Source organism: Lepidochelys kempii, chromosome 7, assembly GCF_965140285.1.
Source record: "Lepidochelys kempii isolate rLepKem1 chromosome 7, rLepKem1.hap1, whole genome shotgun sequence".
In the NCBI taxonomy this organism is placed as follows: Eukaryota; Metazoa; Chordata; order Testudines; family Cheloniidae; genus Lepidochelys; species Lepidochelys kempii.
Window position 1 is genome coordinate 40,250,373 of NC_136386.1, and position 15,865 is coordinate 40,266,237.

General features: G+C 36.9%; 1 protein-coding gene across 8 annotated transcripts in view; it reads right to left on the reverse strand.

Annotated features, from left to right (window-relative positions):
* Positions 1-3,874: 3,874 nt before the first annotated feature.
* ATP2B2 (ATPase plasma membrane Ca2+ transporting 2) overlaps positions 3,875-15,865 on the reverse strand; it is a 422,382-nt gene continuing 410,391 nt past the window's right edge. For 5 of the 8 annotated variants that reach the window (XM_078853700.1, XM_073352327.2, XM_073352326.2 and 2 more), the window contains one exon: positions 3,875-7,557. In XM_078853700.1, coding sequence (XP_078709826.1) covers positions 7,246-7,557 — 312 coding nt within the window. In that variant the 3' untranslated portion in view covers positions 3,875-7,245. The remainder of the gene's footprint in view (positions 7,558-15,865) is intronic. The other 3 variants (XM_073352329.2, XM_073352332.2, XM_073352333.2) reach the window with 1 other exon arrangement.

Here is a 15,865-nt window from a genome sequence, read left to right on the forward strand (position 1 = left end):
GTGGGAGCCGACTTCCTAGGAGACATAGTAGGGAGGAAGCTTAGGAATTAGCAGAACTTTTATTGCTCCCCAGCATAGTGGGAACTAGGCAAGAAGAAAATAGCGAGGCACTCTCTGAAGCTTCCAGGCTTTGAACACTCTCTAGAACACGTGTGGGGCATTATTTCTTGTGAATCTCCTGAATTATACAGTTGCTTGTGAACACCTTAGAAAGTGTTCAGGAATGCTAAGTAATAAGGAGGGGCAGTAATGCCACAGGACAAGCAAGGGGTGACTGGGGAGCAGAAAGGAGCTAACTTAGGGAAGGCTGCTTTGGAGGTAGAGATGGTCCTTTCCATCCTTGCCCTGGTCCATGTTGCCTTTGAGGTTAAGATCTCTGCAGGGTCCCTGCCTTTCCCTGACTCCAGTGCCTACTCCCATGATTTCTCATGCAAATTAGTGTATTCTCCCTGCTTATTTTATCAAGTGAAATATATACACATTATCCTTCAATCAGCATAAGCAAATTGTGTTTAAGTTTCTGCACCAGCTTCAGCCTGCTCCATGAAGCGGGTGTGTGGTACACATGTGCATACATACAAGCAGTTAATTGAAAAGTTTATGCAGTGGCATTTCTTCCTTTATATGCTTCAAGCACAGGGACTCACCAATTGTTTAGGAACATTGTTAATCCTTGATTTACTATTTTCTCTCTAAGAGCCTAGCCTATGCATGATGTAAACTAGTGAGCAAGTGAATCGGGTTAAATTTATCTGGATTTTCACTATATAGGATTACAATGGACACTACTGACTTCTTAACCACAGAGAGACTATTGATCTCTCCATTTATTAAGAGCATAAATTAGAGTCAACATTTTAAAACATGAGTGCGAAAAATAGGCATGTTAATCCATATTGAGTTTTCAAAACAAAAGTGACCTAATATTCTGTGATGAGGAGCATCTGTCTCCAAATAAAGTTAATTGGAGTTTTAGGTGCTCAACACCTCTGCTAATAAGGTCACTAAAGTACCCAAAGTTTGCAAATTTTGGTCCAAGCTCCTCCAGGACATGGATGCCTGCAAAGCTGAAGGTTCCTCATATAATGCAACTTTGGTTGCAACCTTAATTCTTCATAATAAATGAATGCTTAGAACTTGCACTGTATTGTAGACTGGAGCAAAAAAATGCAGGAGGACTCTAAAATCATGTGATCTATAATTTATATTTTCCTTGGTTTTTAAATAGTGCCTGGTGTTAATCCAGACTTCCCCACCCCTCCTTTTATTGGCGGGATGGGGAATTTTGCACTGTGTCTAAAAAGGCACTTACAATCTTTGTCAAATCAGTTCAGTAGTAGACCTGTAAATTGTAAACAAAAACCAGACACACAAATATTTTCATGAATACAAGCACGGTAAAGTTACGTATGATTCCTGGAGTAATATTATTTGAGGGTATTAAGACCACCAGAGTGCATTTGCGAACCATAAAAAGTCTTACAGAGTTTAGTGCCAGGGTGTGTTATTCTTTTCCGTTATTGTTTAAACAATATCAGAAGCCATACAGGTGATGGAGGTGATAACCCAACACACACAATCAACAGTAAAAGTAAATATTTCTTGAAGGATGCCATAGGATTGAAGCTGTCACTTACAATCACGATTGGATTTGCTACCTTCAGGATTGTTTCCCAGACCATTCATTAACCAAACAATAAGCTAAAACTCATAAGAAATATTATTCTGAACAAATAGTTTTCCCAGCTCTGCTCAGCAGCAGCAACACTGGAAAAGATGCCTAGTAAGAAATAGAGTTAATTAATTTAAAAGCGTGGTAACCTGAGATATACAATTGTGCATTTACAAAGGAATCTTCTTCATACTCAGATGAAGCATTATGCCTGAATATGGAAGATATATAAAATTGGTGCTGTCAGCTCAGATAGAGTAGAACAGAGCCATGAGAAACATTTACTGTGCAGAATTTGAAAGAATAATGAGAGACCAAGGTAGCATGCTTTCAGCCATGCAAAGTTTACACCTTCCTTAATCAATATTCCGTTATTAAGATGTCAGGTTTAACTATGTACATTTATCAAAGACTTAGCCAAGGTTTCTCTTTCATTCCCTACGCCAAATTGTTGTAATTGTCAATGGTTACATTAGATCAGATATTCCAGGATTTTCAAAAGCACCTAGATGACTTCCCATTGGACTTGTGCTCCTGTCATGTGGATGCTTTTGGAAATTCCACCCAAACAACATAAAGGAAGTGGAAACAGGAAAAATATCACATATTAGATTTTAAAACAAAGGTAGGGCAACCAAAAAGTGTTTCAAGCCTGCTGACTGCAGTCAGGGGAAACATAAGGAGAGCTACAAGAGCAGGATGACAACTAGATGTAGTGGCTTAGAGGCACTGAAGTTGTTCTGGGAATGCATGAGTTCTCCAAGAAAGCTACTAGCCTGTCAGTAATTAAATTACTTAGGGAGTTTTCATTTTGAAAAAGAGTAATTTTCCTCAATACATTTTTTCAGAACCAAGCACGTGGTTAAGGTTTATGGGTAGATATTTTGAAGTGCCTAATTCCCACTGGCTTTCAATGGGAATTGATCTTATAAGTCACGTAGGTGCTTTTGAAAATGGTGCTTTGAGACAGCATTGCCAATTTTATTCCCTGCTTTAGTAAGTCTTATTTCAGCCTGCTAATAACGAAAGCCAAAGAAGCCCTTCTTTAGAAAGTGCCCATTATAAAAACGGGTAGACTGGCCTAAGAGAGAAAATAGGACACACATTTTTTCAAAGCCTTCTCTTCAAAAGAGAGAGAGGCACATTTCCTCTGTGAAGGGATATATTTTTTCAGCAGCTTGGATGAGAATTATTGTCAGGATATTTGGATAGATTCACCTTCTCTGCTTCTGCAACTTAGAGGGTGCAAAGCAGCAGAGTATTCCTCTGGTGTGAGGGAATTCAAAACTGGTAAAGCCAGCTTCTATATCAGTTGCCCTCTACTACTCCTGGCATGTGGGGTATACTGGGGAGGGTAGGGACATAGCAAAGCTTCATTCTGCTTTGCCATTCCTCCAGCAGTGACTCTTATGCCAGTGGGGTAAGTTAGAGCAGCCCCTAGGCTGTTTTAATTCATGGCAGGGGCAGGATTTTGCAGAATTAGAGAATCATAACCAGCTCCCCATGGCTTTTTGCATCCCTGCATTGAGAGGAGTTTGGACAAATCAAGCCCTGTGTGCTAACAAGAACAAAAGGCCCTGCAACATCAAATGCAGAATGGGCATATCCCAAAAGCTTGAGGGTCCTTCTTTCAAAGGGAGGGATTCAGATTCTAGACTGAACCCCATGGAGTGGAAAAAGCATTGGTGCGTGCTTTAATATGATTACTGGGGCCAATATGGAGGTGAAGAGGAATGACGAAACATATCAAGACAGATATACTAAAACGACCACCACGAGTGCAAAAGTGGTAGGAAAAGGTACCTCATTTGTATTAAAATATACACTCAATGCACGGCTAATGTTAAACTACACAAGCCTCCTATGTAGGGGCTTCATCACTACCAACACACACATAAAACAATAGGCACATCTTACCTCTGATCCCCAGCACCCCAAGCCACCACTACATGGACAAAGTAGTGGAACCAGACTGCAAAACCTCAGTTAGGAATTGCAATCTCTGTCACTGATTGCTAGCACCACAGTTTGTTAGGAGCAATGGTGATCTGGGCTGGCTTGTCAGGGTATGTGGTGCAGACCTAAGGTTGTCATTGTAAGCGCTTTACGATGAGAGGCTTTCACAGTCATTTTCATACCATTACTCCCCCCCACCCCCGAGAAAAAGCATGCATGCGTGCAAACACACACACACCCTTTGCATTAAAATATGCCCATGGGGTTCAAGTTATGTTTTATTGATGTAAAGTGAAAATAAAGAAGGATGTTAAGTTCAGACCATTATTGTTCATGCTGCTTTGTGAATTTATTTTTATTTAATTTTCCACTTGTGCTCCTGCCAGGAGATATCTATTAGACAGTAAGCAGCAAGAATAAAACTTTATCATTTTGTTTCAAACTATAAAATAATTTACATCACATATTTTACTTACTTTTGTCTTTTTTTTGTTGTTTGTTTTTTTGTTTTTTTAAACCACAAACATTCCAGCATCACACTGTAGGAATAAGAATAAACAATAGAAAGCATAACCTTTTGCATAGTATTAAATGAACAGAGACAGTAAGTTCTTTATTTACAATTATTTTCTAGATAAAAAAATTCATAAAAACAGATGAATTAATATATATTAATAACCCCTAATGGGACGGATTGCCAAATGTACCACTGTATTGTTTTCCACAAATCTCATGCTGCTAAGTACAGTATGTAGAGAGCAAGCATTTATATATTGCAGTGAATTTTAACAAACTGATCATTTTGGTTTTTGATCCATTGTTCCCATCACAGAGAGGTCAAGCAATAAAAGAAATGAATTGTGATGCATGACTTGTAGTTTGAAAGGTCATAACTATTCTATGTTTTTTTTAAAAAAGTCTATCATTTATCATATACATAAAGCACAGTCTCTGCTCACAGAAGCCCAAGTTTTCTATGCATCTCAGTTTATATATGCTGTTACTATATATACACACAGAATGCTGTGTTCATTTATTTTTAAACAGTTTTTCAAGTCTGCAAATGGTACCCTATTGGTATTCTGAAGGGGTTCTACTCGACGAAAATTAAATCAAATGAAACAGAAAGAATCTGAAGAAAAAAACAGCTTGAAAATAAAAGCCAATCATCATTGTTAAGTTATTGACAATTATGTTCCAGTACTGACAGATTTTGTAGCTGCTCAAGTCCAATGCAATGACAGAGGCTCTTCCCTATAAATAGAACGGAAAACGTTTTTTTCTGAACATGGTATCCCAAATAGGCCATAGAAACCCAATACATGTTATACAAAGGTCAGTCCCTGTATTTACAATCCAAGGAACAATGCTTACTAAGTTTCAATCACTTTGCTACTAAGAATTAGCTAAATTCAATTATGTTGTCATGCCAGCTTTTACTGTTAAGAAATGAGTAACGGTATCTGTTGAAAACAGTTCTGTAAGCCTTGAAAGATCTGCTGTTCAGTGAAAAGTTTGAATCAGATAGTGAGCTATGAGTCTGAGCCAAAAAAACATTCAAGCTTCTGCACAAAAGTCCGGAAGCTGGCAATTGAAGCTGATTAGAGTTTTACCTGGCTGAATAGTCCTGATGCACCCTGAAAACTGTTTTAGTCATTTCAATCTGCAGTTTGGCCAGGAGTCTAATATTGTTTGGAGAGTTCTCTGGCTTGGAATAGTTCTTGTGACTGCAGAGATGCACCGCTTTCTTAGCCAACTTTAAAACAACACAATACAACAACAAATCAATTTATCAAGCTAGTTTGAAAGTGTTTTTCTGGCATAATTGATCATGTTATTCAAAACGTCTTTTGCACTGTACAAGATTATGGAAAAGATCATATGCTTGCTGAAAATTCTTGAAGCAAACTTTGTATTAAATACAAAATTATTTATGAAAAATCTGTGACCCACAAAGTGCTTAGCATTCAAGTGGTTGACATAGTGATTATATAAGCTCATAAATTTAAGTTACCAGGGCTGTTACCATCTTGAAAAATATTTCTCACCCATGATACTGCAGGTTTTCAAAACAGCTTCCCTTGTAGAAAGCTCAATACATAGGTAAAACAACTTTGTTAATTAGCTACAGTATATTTTGTGACTACAGGAAGACAAGCTTGATAAAAAAAAATCACACAAAGCACATTTCAGTATACACTTCATAAAATTTCATTCAGATCTAGATAGTGCAGAAAATGATTATCTTTTTCTTTTAAAAAGTCAAAGCAACAAACCATAGTGATTTTCCATCCAAAATGCCAACAGCCCATAGTCTTGTAATTAATAAGGAAATAAATGTCTTAATTACTAACTGAAAAGAATCAACACAATATATCACAATATTTCAACACTAGTTTGATCTCCATACACAAAGCCAAATATAACTTATCTTTGAATTGTTATTCATAAACTAAACTGAGTTTCATATAACAACTTTTTAAAAAAAATACTTTAAAGAAGCCATTGCAATACACTGAAACAATGAAATGGCCTCCATCATTGAGTGTTGCACCGAAACAAGTTCAAGCAATTTATTTATTTAAAAAAAAAAAAAAAACGGGGGGTGGGGGGGAAGAAAACCTGATCATTTCAACTTTGTATTTGAAACAAAGGAAGCCTGGTCACTGCCCTATATATAGGATAACAATGCTACATCCAATGTGTTACATTTTGGCTTCTTTTGTTATTTGCTAGCAGTATCTACATTATTTAACCAAAAGAAAGAAAGAAAAAAAAAAAAGGGCAGGCAAAATCAGAACACGGTTGTAATAAAACATCCAAGGTGCAATATTACAGAAGTTTTCAAAGAGCTGAGCAATTTTTATACTACTTCGGCAGGAAGTGCTTTCTTAATCCTACAAATAGTTAAGGATATTATCTACAGGTTTGTAAACAAATTACATTCTTTTTTTTTTAGGACATAAATAAGTTAAAATAGTCAGAGCAATTTGAGCAGAAACAAGGCAACATGCCAACAAAGAAACTTTATATATAACTATATAGATAGATAGATATATACATATATATAGTTAATTATGTATATATTTCTATGTATATATCTCTCTATATAATCTCATAAATGTTTATTAAGTTTCTCTGTCCAACTGGTGCAAATCTACTGTGCAAGTTAAGCTTTGCAACTTCAAAACCATTATTTAAATTAATCTATACAACTGAATCCATGCCACACAAGCATTTCAAAAAACTCACAGACCAGTGAATTGGATAAATAGCCTCAGAAAAAAGTCCTCTGCATTTACTGCTTAAAAAAAGAGAGAGAGAGAGAGCCAGTGAGCATGAGAGAGAGCGGGGTGGGGGCTGGAAGTGCACCGTACATTCATGCAGGAGGGTTCTTTGTTTTTGTTTTTCTGCAAGGGAGCAAAAAGGGGTATGTAAATCAGCCATTCATTCTTTCCCCAAAACCACTGTGATCAGCAATCCATTCACTTGTCACAAAGTGAGTAAGAGTTCAAACAGCTTCTCAGCCAGCACAGTTTTTTATATATCTATCTATCTATCTATATATATACTTCTGTCGCTGTTTTATTTATTTATTTTTTGCAGTGAACTTTCAGCTAAAGTGATGTCTCCAGGCTATGTATTGGGCTTCCTGGACTAGAAGAGGTAGCTGATTTACTTGTGTCAGTTGTAAGATTTATTCCACTGTCGATAGCACTGTTGTTTTTGTTCAGCGAAGACGGTGGGCTAGAGTTTTGCTTGAGAGCAGGGTCTTCTTCTAGGTCTGTGTCATCGATGAGTGGGATGTGGGGTTGGGAATCTTCTATCCTAAATTCAGGATGAGTCATAAAGTTGTGAATGGAGGTTCTAGATTCTGGTTTTTCTAACCCTTCATAGAGAGAGCTACGGAATGCCTTCACGACGCGGATCTGAGAGGAAAAAGAGGAAAGAGATGTCAGAGGTAACAACCTTTAGAGAACACTGCTAGAGAATACTTTTTGAAAAATGTAGCATATGGTTAGGGCAGTGCAGGCAGCTGAAGTCCATAGTCTCTGGATGTTATATGCATAAACAAGTGGCTCAGTTTTGTGCATTTAGAGTGTCTGTACAAACTGCAATATTAAAACAAATTGAGTTTAAAGCCATCAAAGAACTGATGGGAAGCACCAGTTAAAGAAAGCGAACGTCCACTCATGTGGTACATCCCTAGTAAAAGACAAGCCATGTTAATTTTAATGCAAATGTAGAACCATGCATGTTGATAGTTTTGCAGTGAGTAAGTAGAAAGGCTTTTTTTTAAAAAAAAAGTCTCATTTGTATCGTAAAAAACCCAACATATAACATATCACACTTCACAAAGGGGAAAGCACAAAACACAGTCAGATCGGTACGTATGAGACACACACACACACACACACACACAAAGAGGAGCCAAATGTACAAACAGGAAAAAAAATGTTTTCAAAGCAAAAGCAAAATGAAGGCAGCCACGAGCACAAAAAGCCAAGCAGACAAAATACTAGGCAAACCCATGCTACCACAAAATGGGGACACAGTTACCACACAAACACAGATAACTGGCACACAACGACGACACTTGGAAGCCTGGATAATGTGAACACAGAATTGTTGATCCAACTTTTTTTTTTCCCTTCATGCATATGTGAAGTAAACACTCGAGTATAGACCCACTGTTTTAGCCGTTTAATTTTTTTTTACTATATAAAGACCTTCTACAAAATAATGTATTGATTGTTGGGTTGCATAGAATAGCAAGTTCTTTCTTTTTCTGTGTCTCAGTTGCAAATATCCTTCATAAGGTTAAATTCTGAAAGCTGTACATTTTATGCCATGTCTGCAGTCCTTAAATTATGTCAGCTTATTATGCTAAGATGACTATTATTTTTAGCCCCCATCAGTAAGAAGACAGGTGAAAGAAAGCGACTAACATCAGCAACTAGGCTTTCACAGCAGCAGTGCTGCTAGTAGGAACTGACGGAGCAAAAGGAGAGAGCATTGCTGGGGGTGGGGGGGCAGTCAGTGTTCTGTGTTTGGGGTGGGGACGAGGAGGAAGCCTGTTGACCAATCCATCGGGTCAGAAAAGAAGTGAAGGGTTGCACTACATGTTATTAGTGAGAAAACACAACTTTTGAGGGGAAAAGCCAAAGGAAAAAACAGAATGGCAAAAATATGAACTGTAGGCAATGTTTTATGACTAAGTATGAGTTCTAATTTTTTCACTCATCCCTTAATTTATCAGTGAATTTTTAGTGTTTATTAGAGTGAGAGACCAATGGCACAGGCAGAAAAGGTGTAGGCAGGCATTGTGAAAGCTTCTCCAGGTAAGTTTGAAATGTACTGGGTGATACACATGCATATTACTGCTCTATGTTTGATTACCCATTAGTGGCTGGCCTACAAAGTAGTTATAGATAAACTTTAGAGTTTTCTTCTAGCTGGCAGAGGCCTGTGTCATAGAAGTGGAATGGTTCAGTCAACATACTGGTGTGATTTAGCAGGTAATATCTATCTAGGTTCTTATACTATCAACCATCAGCGAGCCTGCCTGAGTTTCAAAGCTTCAGCCAGTGGCTTATAAATGTGTGGCAATACTGGAGAAAGATCGGACAGATTTAGAGGCTGATTTGGATTTGCTTTCTCCTATCTTTTTTCCTGGTTTATGCCCTCCAAAATAATCATTTATCACATATCTAAACTCTTATCAATAGCATGGGGGTGATGGACTGCAAGTAGATAGCCCCCAGTCAGTCCACACACCACTCCCTACTTAGCCAAAGGCATATGGTAACAGCAGGGAAACAAGCACAAAACAGAATGTTAATGTGATCATCTCTTCGCTATGGCTGTGTGTTTTAGAAGGGAGGGAGGGAGGGAAATAGACTGGCAGAGTAGCACAGAATAGCCTGAGCAGTTCTGGGGTGCAGGAAGAGCCAGCCCTCCAAGAGACTGTTGGGGTGCAGGAGAAAAGCAGAGCTTCAGGAGGAAGTGTGGCTAACTTGGTCTCTATGTAGGATATTACAACCTCATTACATCTGCCAACATACAATACCTAGAATTTGACCTGCACAGTCCCTGATATTAGAGATGTGGGCTTTATTTGAGCAGAATCCTCTTGAATTGTGCCATAGCACATGATGGATTTATAATATGCACAAATGGGGACTAGGCTAAGAAACACATTTGCACTCATAACTTAAGATAGGATTTGAACTACATTTCCAGATCAGAAAAGCTGGTATGCTAGTTCCCTAAGTTATCTCAGTCTTTGTACCCTTTTCTAAAGTGCAAAGCTGAATGCAAAACCACCACAGACCAACAATAATTTACAACATATTTCTTATGGTAATCTATAAAGTGGGAGTCTGGTAAAAATCTTAATTTGAGAAATTTTTAAGCATGCCTACTGTACACTGAGTTCATAAGGTAATATTTATTTTCAAAAATGCTGTTTCTTTCATATTTTCTTGATGAGATACTTTAGCCGAATAAAAAAAAATCTTTTTATCACTTAGTTATGGCAGCTTTCTCCACCTTATCTATTGGTGTGAAAAATTCACTTTCATTCTCTTGAACATAGTTCATTCTAATCTAGTAGATTTAGCTTCTAGTGTGTCAAGTGGATTTTTTTAAAATGTGAATTAAATTTTTATGTAAACAAAAGTAATCCAAGATTATGCTTGAATTGACCCGGCAACCTTTACTCGGGCAAAGGTGTTACTGCAGTCACAGTAATCTGTACTCAAGTCTTTACAGGTTAGCAAAGAAGGAACAGATTTTAAAACTTCAGAACTCATATTTAGGTCTTTAACTAGGCAAAACTCCGGCTATGGTCAGTGGGAGTTCTGCCCAAGTAAGGACTGCAGGATTGGCCCAAACAGAATACTGTGTGTGTAGACAAAATTATTGAGCACAGTTTTAAACTGGAGAGGATTCAGAGAAGAGCCACAAGAATGATTAAATGATTAGAAAATATGGTCTATAGTAATAGTAAGTCAGAGTAATGAACCATTGGAACAATTTGCCAAGCATCGTGATGGATTCTTCATCACGGGCAATTCTAAAAAGCAAGATTGGATATGCTCTAGGAACTATTTGAGGAAGTTCTATGGCTTGTTATACATGAGGTCAGACTGTATGTTCACAATGGGCCCTTCTGGTCTTGGAATCTGTGAAACAGAATATGTCCAATCTGCATTCCATACCAAGGCTTTGATCTCAACGGGTGTTTTGCCTGAGTGTGAGAACTGTAGGATTAAATTTAGTATTTGAAAATCACCACCTCTTTTACTGCCTGTCAAGACCCAAGTTCAGAGTTCAGTGCTAACCCAGCTATGATTGATCTAACACCCACAATATTTCTGAAATGCAGTTCCCTGCTCAACTTCAGGTAGTAACATGAACATCAGCATCAGAAGAAACACAAAACACTCAACTCAGGTCTTGGCATGTTTTTGTAATTCAGATATTTGAGTGAAACCCATCAAAGAGGTGTTGAGGCACAAATACAAAAGAATTCTCTGATAAACATTCCACATAAAATATACATTTTAAAAATACTGTTCTCTTCTGAAAGTGACTTGGCATCTTGTGGTTCTGTGTGTCTTCCCCAGTGACTTCTCATTTACAGGATTACTTTTACTCTTTTTAGAAGTAGAATTTTTTTTTCTGACTGCAGCCCTCACAACCAGTAAAAGATTCTGCAGTAGAAATGTAATTCAAAATCCCGTTAGTACATGTGAGGCACAATAGAACCCTGCTGATTATCCCAGAGCTATACTGACTCTGGTGCTAGCAAGAGAAAAAATATTTTTAATATTGAAGTCATTGAAAAAAAATCTGAATACACACAGGGGGTGGGTCTGCTGAACTCATAGGCGCCATTGTAATTGCACTTCCATTTAAACTAGCACTAAGCTAATTAAAATGTGTTGTTTACAATAATATGGTCCCAATTCAACAAAGCTCTTAAGCATGTGCTTAACTTTAAAAATTTGAGTAGTCCCATCAGAGTAACGCTTAAAGACAGGCACATGTTTAAGTGCTTTGCTGAATCAGAGCCCATGTGTAAATACTGTCTATAATTGTATAACATTTTATTCGTTTAAGTTTAGCATTACACTACAGAGCTCTATACAAGCTTGCTTTCATTGTGCAATGTGTAAAAGCTGGTGACACATCTGCTGTGGATATCTTGGTATGTTATGAGCTACGTAGAATTCATGTCATGATATTTTTTTTGTTATGATGCCGACAATGCCAAGGGAAGACAAACAATGAGATACAGCCCTCTTTTCTCACAGTAATGGAGACAACAGAAAAAATGAACTGCTTTTAACAGAAGACTGTGGGGACAACACTTCTTGACATAGCTATAAGTTTCCACTTCTTTCTTCTCTGTAGCTGTAATAAAAAAAAGCTCTTCAGTTTCGTCCCACCCTGAAAGTTAGACTTAAAATACTGCATCAGGCAAGAAAAATAAATGATATACAATTTTTAAATACTACAGATTTTTTCCTCAGAAGAAGAAAAAGATTAAATAGAGGAAATATCACCCCTACGTACAACAGTATAAAGGTGAAATACATAGGACCTGTTTTAAGTTCAACAGGTATAGTACAGTTGGTAGCGCATGGGCTTATACTCGAATGTTTACCCAGCTTCAGATAAGCCAAGTATCTTGAGTTTGGTTCACATTCATTTCAGGCTCAAGGTTAAAGACTCACAACCTCTTTTTATTTCACTCTCTCTTGCTGAACCCTTTTGTCCAGTGATCTCTAGCCCTCTGGGAAAACAAACACATTGAATATTCAGACAGTAGAGAGTAAGATACTGCAAAAGCAAATAAATTCAATTCTACTAAAAGGTCAGTAAGGTGATTAGTATAAAAATGTAAACAAGAGGTCAATTTTGCAAAGAGATGCCAACTCTTAGGGGTACCTGGCAATGTCAAGAATCTGGTTGTGCCAAAGTTACAGTGATGGTGTTTGGTGAAGTACTGTAGCTGGCTTGAAGCTTTGAAACAGAACATGAATCATGTATGGGACCTTTTGTGTGTGTTCTCTTGTGGCTTCTTGCATTTTTAGGTGAGCAAAATCAAAAAGTCCATAAACTGGGATTATGTATGTACTGAAGTCACCTTGTAAATGCTCTGAATAGCATGTTCTGTATTGCATGCTGTTGAGATTGTGAAAATTAGAAGCTTCATGAAAATGCAATAACTTTTAAGTGGCAATTTTTATGTATTTTTTTTTTTTTTACTTTTTAAAGAATCAAATGAATACATAGGCTATGGGGGTCCATCACCCTCTGTCTCCATGCACATACAGTAACTTAAGTTAGAGCTCTTAGAAGTCACATGTGTAGCAGCAAGGTGAGAACAGAACAATGGGTGCACTATTCTAAACACAGAGCGGGCCTGATTCTGATCACACTGATGTTACTCCACTGACATTAATGGTGTGAGACCTGAACCATGACCAGGGTATTTACTTTCTACAGCATCTCATCTTTAACATATCACACAATTGTCAACACAACCCTAACATTTTGAAACTTTTCTAGCAAATATAAACAGGGTTTATATTACAGCTGTCAAATGATCAAGAAAATAATCACAATTAATTGCAAGATTAAAAATAGTCGCAATTAATCGCAGTTTTAATCACATAGTTAAAAATAATAAAATACCAATTGAAATTTATTATAAATATTTTTGGATATTTTTCTACATTTTCAAATATATTGATTTCAATTACAATATAGAATACAAAGTGAACAGTGCTCACTTTAGATTATTATTTTTATTACAAATATTAGCACTGCAAAAATAGTATTTTTCAATTCACCTCATACAAGTAGTGCAATCTCTATCATGAAAGTGCAACTTAAAATATAGATTTTTTTTCATATAACTGCACTCAAAACCAAAACAATGTAAAACTTTAGAGCCCACAAGTCAAAGTATGAAGGGGCATATGAATGTTTAGCATATCTGGCACACAAATACCTTGCAACGCCAGCTACAACATGCCATGTGAATGCCTGTTTTCAGGTGACATTGTAAATAAGAAGCAGGCAGCATTATCTTCCATAAATATAAACAAACTTGTTTGCCTCAGTGATTGGCTGAACAAGCAGTAGGACTAAGTGGACTTGTATGAATATATGTGTATTATTATACATTTAAACTGATATTCTATTATTGTTTAAACTCGATTAATCATGACTATTTTTATCTAGTTAATTTATTTTGCATTAGTTCCATGCATTAACTGTGATTTAACTTTCTACATTATGGGCCCAAACCTACAGATGTTGACTTCAGTGGAACTTCTGTAACTAGATAAGTTGAGCAGGATTTGGCTGTATATTTAGTTTTTCAACCTAAATAGTTTCACCGTAGGGGAACCACAGAGGGCCAGCTTCTGATCTCAGGTAAACAAGTGTAAATCTGCAGTAACTTTGTTGGAGTCGGTAGAGTACCCCCTCATCTTATAGTAGTACAACTGAGATCAAACCTGGCATCATCTTTTCCAATAACTAGTTTTTCAAAGGTAAGAAGAATGCATGTAAAGTCAGTAAAATCACAAGAAATACCTTACACAGGGTGGATTCTAGAATTCTGCAACATTTACAGACAAGCTTTGAGATTTTAATTCATTTTAAAATCTAATTCTGCTTATTCTATAAGTCATGTTTGCTTTACTCATCTCAATAGCCTTTATATAATTAGCCCTGTAGAAATCAAAGGGACTACTTGTCTAAGGCTGGCAATCTCATTGAACTCATGAGTTAAGTGAGCAGGACTTGGTCCATTATCTGAATATGATTTGATACTGATGGCTAATCTCATTTAATTTAAAGTTAGAAGGTCTTGATGGGGAACATCTCCCTATGTAAACATACTAAAGTTCCATCTATTTTTAGAATATTTTATATTAGATAAAAAATGCACCCACATGTACACACTTCTCTGGCTGCACAGTGTGTGTAATTATAGAAAGCTGTACATGCATGGGACAGGTAAGAACAAAGCTGGAAAATGTTAAAAAAATCACTCTAAACAGGACAGAAGGCCAGATTACTGGTACAAGAGCCATTCTTTATACTACAGATGAAAAATGGCTATGGTAAACTAAAATTAATTTTGTGTCAGAGAAACAAGACTATTTTTAGCACCAAATGCTGGATAAAAAATTTATTTTAGAGTCCACTATATGTAAGTTTCCATTATAACTCCTAATATAGTTTGCATTTTCTCATAGCTCTCCAGAACATTCATCTTTTGGGTCAAAAATGTTGCATGCATGCTGTATATGCCTATAGATAAATTTTTCTGACAAATATGATCAAAATCTCAGCCATCTTGGAATTATGGGAAAATGACAATTTCCCTCTCTCCCCCATGAGAATAGAGAAATCTAACCCCACTTTTGAACAGAACTGCCATAAAGAACAGCTGAAGGTTGAAACTTGGCATGTACTAGGTCTTAAACTGAAGGCTATTGGCCATTAATTTTCTTTTTGAAAATGTAAAAAACTCCAAAGATATAAGTGATTGAAGATACACTTCTGAGCACATTCAGTGGCAACCTGTTAAGATTTTAATCAGAAGCTAAATAGTTGTGGTTTGTGATCTCATTGTGGATTTTGCCTGTCTGACCTTTACAGTTGATAAAGGCCAGTTTTACACTCCCAAGTTTTGCCATCGCAGCTGTCAGTCCAGGGTGTGAACACATATGATCTCTGACCAGCATAGCAATGTCAGCAAAAGCCCCTAATATAGATGCAAAACTGTAATTTACATGAGAAATAGTGAAAATATCTCAATGAAATCTACACAGAAAATTATCCAAAACTTCCAAACAAAGACAATAGCCCTAACATAACCGCAACCCCAAAAAACTCCCCCAAGTACAGAACCTACTGCACATCGCCTGAGCACATGGTTTTTCTGCAATTTTGCTGCCTTTTACTGTATTTTGCAAGTTCTAAACTTTCATTAAAGAAAATTTTGTTACCTATAGTCATCATGAACAGAAAACCTGTCTCCACTCAGGCAGCAACTTTATGTATCACCTGCCTTATACACATGTTTTTGTTTTCTAGGGTTTTTTTAGGTTGGGTTGAGTGGGGTGTGTGTTTATTATGTCTTAAAGGGAAACCGTCAGCTTAGAAATCACACTTCTGTCAGAAGATTTATCTACTAATGATATG